The sequence below is a fragment of the Schistocerca nitens genome, chromosome 8 (genome assembly GCF_023898315.1).
Source record: "Schistocerca nitens isolate TAMUIC-IGC-003100 chromosome 8, iqSchNite1.1, whole genome shotgun sequence".
Taxonomy (NCBI): Eukaryota; Metazoa; Arthropoda; class Insecta; order Orthoptera; family Acrididae; genus Schistocerca; species Schistocerca nitens.
In genome coordinates, this window is record NC_064621.1 from 619,523,624 (window position 1) to 619,537,510 (window position 13,887).

The 13,887-nt window shown below is 41.9% G+C and overlaps 1 protein-coding gene across 1 annotated transcript in view; it reads right to left on the reverse strand.

Moving 5' to 3' along the window:
* Positions 1-5,506: 5,506 nt before the first annotated feature.
* Positions 5,507-13,887, reverse strand: part of LOC126199134 (cytochrome P450 6a2-like) — a 259,881-nt gene continuing 251,500 nt past the window's right edge. The window contains exon 7 of the mRNA XM_049935889.1: positions 5,507-5,922. Coding sequence (XP_049791846.1) covers positions 5,741-5,922 — 182 coding nt within the window. The 3' untranslated portion in view covers positions 5,507-5,740. The remainder of the gene's footprint in view (positions 5,923-13,887) is intronic.

Genomic DNA, 13,887 nt, shown 5'->3' on the forward strand with positions numbered 1-13,887 from the left:
TCCATTTCCATAATATTGTCCTTGAGTACATCACCCTTGTATAGACCCTCTATATACTCCTTCCACCTTTCTGCTTTCCCTTCTTTGCTTAGAACTGGGTTTCCATCTGAGCTCTTGATATTCATACAAGTGGTTCTCTTTTCTCCAAAGGTCTCTTTAATTTACCTGTAGGCAGTATCTATCTTACACCTAGTGAGATAAGCCTCAACATCCTCACATTTGTCCTCTAGCCATCCCTGCTTAGCCATTTTGCACTTCCTGTCGATCTCATTTTTGAGACGTTTGTATTCCCTTTTGCCTGCTTCATTTACTGCGTTTTTATATTTTCTCCTTTCATCAATTAAATTCAATATTTCCTCTGTTACCCATGGATTTCTACTAGCCCTCGTCTTTTTACCTACTTGATCCTCTGCTGCCTACACTACTTCATCGCTCAGAGCTACCCATTATTCTTCTACTGTATTTGTTTCCCCCATTCCTGTCAATTGTTCCCTTATGCTCTCCCGAAACTCTGTACAACCTCTGGTTTAGTCAGTTTATCCAGGTCCCATCTTCTTAAATTCCCACCTTTTTGCAGTTTCTTCAGTTTTAATCTACAGTTCATAACCAATAGATTGTGGTCAGAGTCCACATCTTCCCCTGGAAATGTCTTACAATTTAAAACCTGGTTCCTAAATCACTGTCTTACCATTATATAATCTATCTGATACCTTTTAGTATCTCCAGGATTCTACCAGGTATACAACCTTCTTTTATGATTCCTGAACCAAGTGTGAGCTATGATTAAGTTATGCTCTGTGCAAAATTCTACCAGACGGCTTCCTCTTTCATTTCTCTCCCCCAATCCATATTCACCGACTGCGTTTCCTTCTCTCCCTTTTCCCACTCTCGAATTCCAGTCACCCATGACTATTAAATTTTCGTCTCCCTTCACTACCTGAATAATTTCTTTTATCTCATCATACATTTCTTCAATTTCTTCATCATCTGCAGAGCTAGTTGGCATATAAACTTGTACTACTGTAGTTGGCATGGGCTTCGTGTCTATCTTGGCCACAATTGTTCAATTTCTTCATCATCTGCAGAGCTAGTTGGCATATAAACTTGTACTACTGTAGTTGGCATGGGCGTCGTGTCTATCTTGGCCTGTCGATCTAATTTTTCAGACGTTTGTATTGCTTTTTGCCTGCTTCATTTACTGATCCTCTGCTGCCTTCACTACTTCCTCCCTAAAAGCTACCCATTCCACTTCTACTGTATTTCGTTCCACCATTCTTGTTAATTGTTCCCTTAAGCTCTCCCTGAAACTCTGTACAACCTCTGGTTTAGTCCGTTTATCCAGGTAGCATCTACTTAAATTCCCACCTTTTTGCAGTTTCTTCAGTTTTAATCTACAGTTCATAACCAATAGATAGTGGTCAGAGTCCACATCTGCCACTGGAAATGTCCTAGAATTTGAAACCTGGTTCCTAAATCTCTGCCCTACCATTATATAATCTATCGGAAAACTGTCAGTATCTCCAGGCTTCTGCCATGTATACAACCTTCTTTTATGATTCTAGAACCAAGTGTTAGCTATGATTAAGTTGGGCTCTGTGCAAAATTCCACCAGGCGGCTTCCTCTTTCGTTTCTTACCCCCAATCCATATTCACCTACTACGTTTCCTTCTCTTCCTTTTCCTACTATCGAATTCCAGTCCCCCATGACTATTAAATTTTCGCCTCCCGTCACTATCTGAATAATTTCTTTCATCTCATCATACATTTCTTCAATTTCTTCGTCATCTGCAGAGCTACTAGGTATATAGGCTTGTACTACTGTAGTAGGCGTGGGCTTCGTGTCTATCTTGGTCACAACAATCCGTTCGCTGTGCTGTTTGTAGTAGCTTGCCCGCATTCCTATTGCTTTATTCATTATTAAACCTACTCCTGCATCACCCCTATTCGATTTTGTATGAGGAGGTATTGAACAGAATTGGGGAGAAGAGGAGTTTGTGGCTCAACTTGACAAGATGAAGGGAGGGGTTGGTGGGACATGTTCTGAGGCATCAACGGATCACAAATATAGCACTGGAGGGCGGCGTGGGGGGTAAAATCGTAGAGGGAGACCAAGAGATGAATACACCAAGCAGATTCAGAAGGATGTAGGTTGCAGTAAGTACTGGGGGATGAAGAAGCTTGCACAGGATAGGGTAGCATGGAGGGTTGCATCAAACCAGTCTCAGGACTGAAGACCACAACAACACGTGCTAATGCTGCCATGCTCCACTCTGTGAGTCCCCCATTCGGATCTCCGGGCGGGGACTACTCAAGAGGACGTCGTTATCAGGAGAAACAAAATTGGCGTTCTACAGATCGGAGCGTGGAATGTCAGATCCTTTAATCGGGCAGGTAGATTAGAAAATTTAAAAAGGGAAATGAATAGGTTGAAGTTCGACATAGTGGGAATTAGTGAAGTTCGGTGGCAGGAGGTACAAGACTTTTGGTCAGGTGAATACAGGATTATAAATACAGAATCAAATAGGGGTAATGCAGGCGTAAGTTTAATAATGAATAAAAAAATAGGAGTGCGGGTAAGCTACTACCAACAGCATAGTGAGCGCATTATTGTGGCCAAGATAGACACGACGCCCATGCCAACTACAGTATTACAAGTTTATATGCCAACTAGCTCTGCAGATGATGAAGAAATTGAAGAAATGTATGATGAGATAAAAGAAATTATTCAGGTAGTGAAGGGAGACGAAAATTTAATAGTCATGGGTGACTGGAATTCGAGAGTGGGAAAAGGGAGAGAAGGAAACGCAGACGGTGAATATGGATTGGGGGAGAGAAATGAAAGAGGAAGCCGTCTGGTAGAATTTTGCACAGAGCATAACTTAATCATAGCTCACACTTGGTTCAGGAATCATAAAAGAATGTTGTATACCTGGAAGAATCCTGGAGATACTAAAAGGTATCAGATAGATTATATAATGGTAAGACAGAGATTTAGGAATCAGGTTTTAAATTGTAAGACATTTCCAGGGGAAGATGTGGACTCTGACCACAATCTATTGGTTATGAACTGTAGATTAAAACTGAAGAAACTGCAAAAAGGTGGGAATTTAAGAAGATGGGACCTGGATAAACTGACTAAACCAGAGGTTGTACAGAGTTTCGGGAGAGCATAAGGGAACAATTGACAGGAATGGGGGAAACAAATACAGTAGAAGAATAATGGGTAGCTCTGAGCGATGAAGTAGTGTAGGCAGCAGAGGATCAAGTAGGTAAAAAGACGAGGGCTAGTAGAAATCCATGGGTAACAGAGGAAATATTGAATTTAATTGATGAAAGGAGAAAATATAAAATCGCAGTAAATGAAGCAGGCAAAAGGGAATACAAACGTCTCAAAAATGAGATCGACAGGAAGTGCAAAATGGCTAAGCAGGGATGGCTAGAGGACAAATGTAAGGATGTAGAGGTTTATCTCACTAGGGGTAAGATAGATACTGCCTACAGGTAAATTAAAGAGACCTTTGGAGAAAAGAGAACCACTTGTATGAATATCAAGAGCTCAGATGGAAACCCAGTTCTAAGCAAAGAAGGGAAAGCAGAAAGGTGGAAGGAGTATATAGAGGGTCTATACAAGGGTGATGTACTCAAGGACAATATTATGGAAATGGAAGAAGATGTGGATCAAGATGAAATGGGAGATACGATACTGCGTGAAGAGTTTGACAGAGCACTGAAAGACCTGAGTCGAAACAAGGCCCCGGGAGTAGACAACATTCCATTAGAACTACTGACGGCCTTGGGGGAGCCAGTCCTGTCAAAACTCTACCATCTGGTGAGCAAGATGTATGAGACAGGCGAAATACTCTCAGAGTTCAAGAAGAATATAATAATTCCAATCCCAAAGAAAGCAGGTGTTGACAGATGTGAAAATTACCGAACTATCAGTTTAATAAGTCACAGCTGCAAAATACTAACGCGAATTCTTTACAGACGAAGATCAGTTTGGATTCCGCAGAAATGTTGGAACACGTGAGGCAATACTGACCGTACGACGTATCTTAGAAAATAGATTAAGGAAAGGCAAACCTACACTTCTAGCATTTGTTGACTTAGAGAAAGCATTTGACAATGTTGACTGGAATACTCTCTTTCAAATTCTACAATTGGCAGGCGTAAAATACAGGGAGCGTAAGGCTATTTACAATTTGTACAGAAACCAGATGTCAGTTATAAGAGTCGAGGGACATGAAAGGGAAGCAGCGGTTCGGAAGGGAGTGAGACAGGGTTGTAGCCTGTCCCCGATGTTATTCAATCTGTATATTGAGCAAGCAGTGAAGGAAACAAAAGAAAAATTCGGAGTAGGTATTAAAGTCGATGGAGAAGAAATAAAAACGTTGAGGTTCGCCGATGACATTGTAATTCTGTCAGAGACAGCAAAGGACTTGGAAGAGCAGTTGAACGGAATGGACAGTTTCTTGAAAGGAGGATATAAGATGAACATCAACAAAAGCAAGACGAGGATATTGGAATGTAGTCGAATTAAGTCGCGTGATGGTGAGGGAATTAGATTTATTAAATGAGACACTTAAAGTAGTAAAGGAGTTTTGCTATTTTGGGAGCAAAATAACTGATGATGGTCGAAGTAGAGAGGATATAAAATGTTGATTGGCATAGGCAAGGAAAGCGTTTCCGAAGAAGAGAAATTTGTTATCATCGAGTATAGATTTAAGTGTCAGGAAGTCGTTTCTGAAAGTATTCGTATGGAGTGTAGCTATGTATGGAAGTGAAACATGAACGATAAATAGTTTGGACAAAAAGAGAATAGAAGCTTTTGAAATGTGGTGCTACAGAAGAATGCTGAAGATTACATGGGTAGATCACATAACTAATGAGGAGGTATTGAATAGAATTGGGAAGAAGAGGAGTTTGTGGCACAACTTGACAAGAAGAAGGGACCGGTGGGTAGGACATGTTCTGAGGCATCAAGGGATCACAAACTTAGCATTGGGGGGCAGCGTGGAGGGAAAAAATCGTATAGGAAGACCAAGAGATGAATACATTAAGCAGATTTTGAAGGATGTAGGTTGCAGTAAGTAGTGGGAGATGAAGAAGCTTGTACAGGATAGAGTAGCATGGAGAGCTGCATCATACAGTCTCAGGACTGAAGACAACAACAACAACAACAACGGCTTCCAAGTTCAGTGTGAAATTTTTCCGACAGGTTTATCAACATGAATTTGCCCATTATGCAGGTATGATACACATCCTATAAAAACAGTTACAGATGGGAGATTTTATTAAAATATGGCTGGCGGTTGTGACCGAGCGGTTCTAGGCCCTTCAGTCCGGAACCGTGCTGCTGCTGCGGCCGCAGGTTCGAATCCTGCCTCGGGTGTGGATGTATGTGATGTCCTTGGGTTGGTTAGGTTTAAGTTGTTCTAAGTGTAGGGGACTGATGACCTCAGTGATTTGAGCCGTTTGAACCATTTGATTAAAATATGGCACAAAATTAGACAGAAAGCAGTACACAGTTAATTTATTTCTAAATATTATAACAGTGTATTTTTGCAGTAAAAGTAGAATACAGAACGATGAATGATACACTGATTGGGACAGAGACGGTGACTTGTGCTTTTGTAGTGGGAGCCAGCACATCAGACGCCGACAGCTGTCCAGAGCAGCCCTATGTAGGGTGCGTTGTATGCCCGAGATGGCTTGGAGCCGTGACGGGTTATCAGTCAGCCTATGCTGGGGCTGCCTGCTTGCGTCGCGTCACCCTGAGGTAGATGCCGCCCACGGGCGCCATGACGAATGACAGTGGTGCCAACTTTAGCGGCACCGCCGTCTCGGCGCACGTCTCGAAGCGGAACTTCTGCAGCATCGATGCCAGCCCCACTTTGGTCTGCAGTTGCCCGAATCGCATACCTGCAGCAGAACAAAATCGGAATTGTTGAATTGTGCCTTAAAATGTCCCTAGAGAACGGAAATATCAAAGTCTGTAACCATCACTCAACAGTCGTACCGCTGCTGAGTTAGCTAGTAATGCCAGTAAGTCGAGTTAAATCTGTGCATCGACGTAAGGAGCCAGGTCCTGACGGAGTGCCACAACAAACTGTAAGTGACATTTCGATAATATGACTCATCAAATGTAATTTGTGACTGGAATTAGGATTTGTTGATTTTCAGTATGTATCATGTTATACTATATGGAGAGTCACTGGAAGATTCAGAAGTAACATCAGGCCTGTTTGTAACAGAATTAGCACCATACTTATTCTTATACATTCCTGATATCAATATCCATCTTTTCTTTTCCGATATGATATTTTTTTATATTATTTTAGTACTGAAAACACGTTAGCAGCGAACCTCGTGGACAATGAGTAGCGTATTTGATCAGTAATCAAAACGGCCTCGGTGCTGGGTTATAGCCCCGTCACCGCTTAAATTTTGAATAAAAATGGTCAGCAATGGCGGCCGAAGACTTGCGGTAAAAGAAATCGTCCTCATTCAGGCTACGGCCTTGTCAAAGTGGCCGGAGGGGCGGATAGACGTTCAGGCCACTCTCTTGCCCTTGAGGTGGAAAACTGGCCCCAAATGCGGAAGAATCAACAACTCGTACCAACGGCATGAAGATGTAGATGTAAACCACCTAGTTAAAGAAACATAATGCGTATCCAGAGGACATGGTGCCTATAATTGAAAAGGTGTCTTGACGGACTCCCGTCTGCAGCTCATACAGAACAAAGTACTCAAAATCATAAGCAACGCTTCGCGCTACACACGCATCGCGGACCTTCACCGGGAATACCGTCTAGATACCATCTTGCAGGTATTCCAAAAACTCTCCACACGACTCTACAATAACACGAGACACTCGCGCCACCCGTTTATCCTTTCTCTGGGTAACTACGACCACAACCATAGATGGAAGTATAGCAGATCAAAGACACTATTGGCTAGGAACTAAACATCTATGGTCCGTAGCACGCTAACATGACAGTACTGGCGACCCCATGCAACACAGCTACTACTGGTAACCCCAGATGTTCGACCAGTCGAAAAACAGGCAAACCGCAGGGAAACCGTGCTGTACACAGCACGCAAACCAACCACACACACCCCCTACACTGCCTATGAGCTGATCCATGACCGATCGCCCACGAATGTACAACGACCTTGAACTGTTGCAGAGACGCAGCAACTGCAGCAAGCTCCGCAACGAGCTCCAGAAACGACAAAGGTAACGATGCACGATACCTCGCACTAACATAACCACACCTTGCATGCACTGTCGCAGATAGCAAGCCGCTACTGCCCTTACTACCCGTCCTACTGTCGCAGAGGTTTTTTTCCCTTGGCGCTTGCCTTGGCGCTATTTTTCCTCTACCCTTGCAACCACTACCCTTCGATCGCTTTCGTCCACTTTCTATCCCCTGATGGACTTGTTAATGAGTACTCTTACCCAGACGCATGGATAACATCACAGCCCGCATCCTGTGACTCCTGATTCAAAAACTAACATGTTATACGGAGGTGACAGTAGAACTTTTGGTTTGGTCACCACGTTGGTGTGGGCGTGCAGGGGCCGCATCCTTGACGGACTCTCCATTGACAAATGATTCCCGAGTAGTCCTCTATTCGGATACCCGCGAGATCATTGCCAAAGGGGGGAAGACCATGAGAAAGAGATTGAATAGCCAACGAAAGAATAACACACTACGAGTCGGGCGAGTAATTTACTTTCAGCGTGGTAGGGAAAGGCAAAGGCTCAATCTAGATATAATGGGGGGTCAGTGAAGTGAAATGGAAATTTCTGCTCAAACGAGTGTAGTGTAATATCAACAGCAACAGAAAACGGTATAACGGGAGTAGGATTTGTTATAAACAGAAAGGTAGAGGGCAGACTGATTTTCTGTGAACAGTTCAGGGATAGGCTCGTCCTCATCAGAATCGACAGCAAATGGCGGGGAGACACGGGAAGATTTTAGTTAGGTTACGTCATGGTCAGTCAGAGAATCCAGAATCATATATTGGATTGTAAGGCATACCCAGGAGCATGTGTAGACCCAGATCACAACGTAGTAATGCTGAAGATTAGATTGAAGTTTAATCGACTAGTCAGGAAGAATCAGTGCGCAAATAATTGGAAGTACTAAGAGAATGAACAAATACGACTGAAGTTCTCTGGTGCTCTAGACACTGCCACATTGAGCTCTTCAGTTGGCAGTATAGCTGAAGAGGAATGGACATCTCTAAGGAAGGCAGTTGCAGAAATTGGAAAGGAAACCATAGCTACAAGGAAGGCCACTGCGAAGAAACCATGGATAACAGATAAAATATTTCAGCTGATAGACGAAAGAAGGAAGTACTAATAAGTTCAGAGAAATTAAGGAATACAGAGATATAAGTCAATTAGGAACGACATAAACAGGAAGTGCAGGGAAGCTAAGACGAAATGCCTGCTTCAAAAATGTGAAGAAATCGAAAAAGAAATGATTGTCGGAAGGACGGATTCAGCATACAGGAAAGTCAAAACAACCTTCGGTGAAATTAAAAGTTAGGGCAGTAACATTAAGAGTGCAATGGGAATTACACTGTTAAATGCAGAAGAGATAGCGGGTAGGTGGAAAGAGTGAACCGAAGGCCTCTATGAGGGGAAGACTGGTCTGATGACGTGCTAGAAGAAGAAACAGGAGTCGACAGGGATGAGATAGGGGATCCAGTGTTAGAATCAGAATTTAACAGAGCTTTGGCAGAATTAAGGTCAAATAAGGCAGAAGAGATGGATAACACTCCGTCAGAATTTCTATAATCATAGGGGGCGGTGGCAACAAAACGACTGTTTGCGTTGGTGTGTAGAACGTATGCGACTGCCGGTATACTCTACCATCAGACTTTTTGGAAAACATCCACCACTCTAATCAGAAGGTAACAAGAGCCGAGAAGAGCGAGAATATCGCACAATCAGGTTAAAAGCTCACGTATCTAAGTTGCTGACAAGAATAACATACACAAGAATGGAAAATAAAATTCAGGATACATTAGATGACAATCAGTTTGGCTTTAGGAAAGGTGAAGGAACCATAGGCAGTTCTGACATAGCGTTTGATAATGGGTGCAACACTGAAGAAAAGTCTAGGCGCGTTCATATGATTTGTCGGCCTGGAGAAAGCGACCGACCATGTAAAATTGTGCAAGATCGTCGAAATTCTAAGAAAAATCGGGATAAGCTATAGGGAAAGGCGAGTAACATACAGTATGTACAAGAACCAAGAGGGAGCAATAAGACTAGAAGCAAAGAACGAAATGCTCGGATTAAAAAAGGTGTAGGAAAGGAATGTAGTCTCTCGACCCTTCTCTTCAGTCTATACATCGAAGAAGCAGACGATCAAGTAGGTAAAAAGACGAGGGCTAGTAGAAATCCTTGGGTGACAGAAGAAAATGTTTCAAGACTTGTATTGAAATTCAGGCGGAAGGAGATCCAAAGTGAAAGTGAAGGAACTGCACGATGTGTTCAATAGAACGAACAGCCTGAGTGCAGAATATTGACTGATACTAAATCGAAGAAAGAACAAAGTAATGAGAACTAGCAGAAATGAGAACATCTAAGATCTTAACGTTACAATTGGTGATCACGAAGCAGACGAAGTTAAGAAATTGTGCCACCTAGGCAGCAAAATAACCCATGACGGACGGAGAAAGGAGCACATAAAAAGCAGACTACCACTGGCGAAAAAGGCATGCCTGCGTAAGAGATGCCTGGAAGTATATAAGTCTTAACTTGAGAAAGAAATTTCTGAGAATGTACGTTTGGAGCTCAACATTGTATGATGGTGAGGCGTGGAATGTGGGAAAACGAGAACAGAAGAGTATCAAGGTCGTAGAGATGTGGTGCTTCAGAAAAAGGTTGGAATTTAGATAAGGGACTACGATGTTTTCCTCAGGATCATCAGGGAATCACTGACAGAAAGAAGTGGTTGAATGTTAGGACATCCGTTTAGGGATCAGGGGATAACTTACATGGTGCTGGAGGGGGCTGTTGAAGATAAAAACTATAGAGGAAGAGATTGGAATACATCCAACAAATAACTGAGGATGTTGGGGGTAGCTGCTTCTCTGAAAAGACTGATGACTGAAAAGAAAAATCATTATCGACTAATTTCTCATGACAGTACTCTCTGACTAAATTTCATCATCCACAGTATAGTGTCCCGACTGGTACTGGCAATACTCTCTTCATTTTGAAAGATTTCATACAAAGAAATATTCTTAATGTACTGTATGTGTGAACCAAGTGCATGTCAAAAGCTTCACCCGCCTAAAAGTTGTTTGTTTGTGGATCGACGTAACTTATTTGGATGCTCACGTTTCCTCTTGCTCTTTCAAGTAACCGTTTTACTTTTTCTGGAAATCTAGTGTTCTTAAAGGTATCACACTAAAAATTTTCGTGTTCAGAGTATTCCTGCCTTAAAATTTAAGTCTTACTAAAATTCAGTGCTATAGTTACGTTGCCCCGAACATTCCGTTTGCAAAAATTTATATTGTTATTTGAATAAACCGTTCATTTATCAGTTATTCCAATTAGAATGACATATTTTCTAGAAATTTCCTGGCAAGCCTTGGGAATCACCATGAATATTAAAAGTATTCTCCTACAAGAGACTACATTGACATTTTATAATTACTCAGCTTATATCTCAACAAATTTACTTCACTGTCTATTGTATCCTTGTATCGTACATTTTTACTATCTTTTATGTTAAGGGGCAGCGGAACAGAGGCAAGAATGTAAACTGTTTATTATTTCAAAAGTAATCGCCATAACTGTTGTTCAAGAATGAATCAAGAATGGTCAATGCCTTCATGAAAAAATGTTCGCAGTAGCCTATTGGACCATGACTGTACACAGGCCTGCTCCTATTCGTCCGACACAAATCGACGCGCATCAATGCCTTTTTTCAGGGATCCATAGTTGTGGAAATCGCATGGAGAGAGGTAAGGAAGGTCTGGAGATCGTTTTGACTACGCTGCAGAAGTTTCGCTGGGAAGCCGTACATGTCATCTATGAAGTCTCGATGCGGGTTTTCCTAATTTTCGGAGACCTGAAGTAAGACATTAGTGGCCGTCGATTGGCTTTGGGTGAAGAGGTGCACGCTTGGTTAGAATCTTGTTCCGTAGGCAACCGCAAACATTTTTTCACGAAGGTATTGACCATCTTGCCTCACATTGAGATAAATGTATTAACAGTTACGGAACTTAATTAAAAGTTCGCAAGTGTTTTTTCCATCAGAGTCGTTTTTACTTGACTGTGTCTTACAATGGACATATATTTCACCGCTTTCTAAAGGCTCTGTTACGCGCAAAGCTCAGGCAATCGTTGATAAACATCTGAAGTGCATAGTTACTGAGTGCCATTCAGTCAGGGCCCGTTAATTGAAATGTATAAATCTGTATAAGTTCTGAACAGTACGTAGTCTTCATAGAGTGCTCAGCCAGTGTTCAGTTCATTAGTTTTCAGTCCCGGTGAAGATACGTAGTGTTCAGTTCATTAGTTTTCAGTCCCGCTGAAGATACGTAGTGATCATTTCCACTTGTGAACTTTTCGAATTTCCTGCTAATCTGGGGAGCTTACCGGCCTGTGTAACGTTACTGACGCGCATGCGTTCTAAAGGATGATCACCTTGCTCGGTAAGTTACACGATTCAGGGAAGCGTGTTGACGGCCTTGCTGTTCTTGTGCATCAGTGTTATGGGAGGAAGTATTAATAGATAGATTTAACTGTACACACACTTAACTGAAATGAAGTACTATCTGAAAATACTTGCGCAAATATTTAGTCAGATACTGATAAGATTCGAAGGTAGTGTCATAAGTAGGCATGTTTTTCACAAAGTTGTGTGATCCACTGAAATGCTCACGGAGAGACCGAATAAAATACGTCCCGGATCCATGAAGATAGACCTCGATTATCCTACGAAAGGCTGTTCAAAAAGGTTCAATGACCAGTATTTTAAACTCAAAATCATCTAAGAATCCTCAGAAATGACAACGGCCAAATGAGATTGGGGTACAACGTCAAACTACCGCGCCAATCCTCGCCGAACAGCCCTGTGATTCGCAGGGCACAGTTACAAATGCCGAGACCGCATTTCGTATTTCTCTCTCTCTCCCTAACAAACTATCTCCCTCCCTCTCTCTCTCTCTCTCTCTCTCTCTCTCTCTCTGTGTGTGTGTGTGTGTGTGTGTGTGTGTGTGTGTGTGTGTGTATGTGTGTCTGCGCGCACACGCACACACACACACACACATATATACACACTTACACACACTGAAATACCACTAGTTAAAATCCGATTCATAATTTTTCCACTACAGTTCCATTCTAATTATTGCTACACAGTCCGTGCGAAATTTTGTACGCGGGACATTGTAACGAATTACGAACTACCAATCTGGACTGTCGTCATCTAGGTGTAACGGAATTTAATTGAAACTGTAATCGGATTTTTGCTGTACTGACATGAGAAATTCGATTCACTTTGCAGTTGACGCCATCGAAATGTAACTGAAAAAAACTGCCTGACACAGGAAATGTAGCTATGCTTAAGTCGTAACTGAAACTTGTGTAATCTTAAAATGGTTTCAGCTCATGCAGGTATGCTACGTATGTACGTATGATCGTCAGTTAACTCTGACGTCAGTTTCCTCAAAGTCTTTGCTTCTCCTGCTCTTGGTGGTTCCACTAACATTTACGGCAGAGTGTGTAAGCTACTTAAGCTCCTGATTTTGTTCATTTGTAAGTACTGTGTATGGAATAAATCTTACTGTACCTGGGCATTGGGACAAAGCTCTTTAAAAAGTGCCAAAACGATTATGACATTCAGATATAGATGGGCCAGAAAGGTAGATAAAGTGTTTCTATATCATCATCTACATGATTACTCTGCAATTGACAATTAAGTGCCTGACAGTGAATGAATTGAACCACCTTATAGCTATTTCTATACCGTTTCACTCTCTAATCTCTGGTGTACAGATAGGACGCGTGTAATTTCACTTCTAGAAGTAAGGAACTAGTCATTTACTATATACGCTGCTCTGCGAAATTTGAAGTAGAGATAGGTAAAGTAATATATCATCTTAACTACTTGGTACTAACACGAATTCTTTACAGACGAATGGAAAAACTGGTAGAAGCCGACCTCGGGGAAGATCAGTTTGGATTCCATAGAAATATCGGAAGACGTGAGGCAATACTGACCTTACGACTTATCTTAGAAGAAAGATTAAGGAAAGGCAAACCTACGTTTCTATTATTTGTAGACTTAGAGAAAACATTTGACAATGTTGACTGGAATACTCTCTTTCAAATTCTAAAGGTGGCAGGGGTAAAATACAGGGGGCGAAAGGCTATTTACAATTTGTACAGAAACCAGATGGCAGTTACAAGAGTCGAGGGGCATGAAAGGGAAGCAGTGGTAGGGAAGGGAGTGAGACAGGGTTGTAGCCTCTCCCTGATGTTATCCAATCTGTATATTGAGCAAGCAGTAAAGGAAACAAAAGAAAAATTCGGAGTAGGTATTAAAATCCATGGAGGAGAAATAAAAACTTTGAGGTTCGCCGATGACATTGTAATTCTGTCAAAGACAGCAACAGACTTTGAAGAGCAGTTGAACGGAATGGACAGTGTCTTGAAAGGAGGATATAAGATGAACGTCAACAAAAGTAAAACGAGGATTATGGGATGTAGACAAATTAAGTCAGGTGATGCCGAGGGAATTAGATTAGGAAATGAGACACTTAAGTAGTTAAGGAGTTTTGCTATTTGGGAAGCAAAATAACTGATGATGGGCAAGCAGAGAAGATATAAAATGTAGACTTGCAATGGCA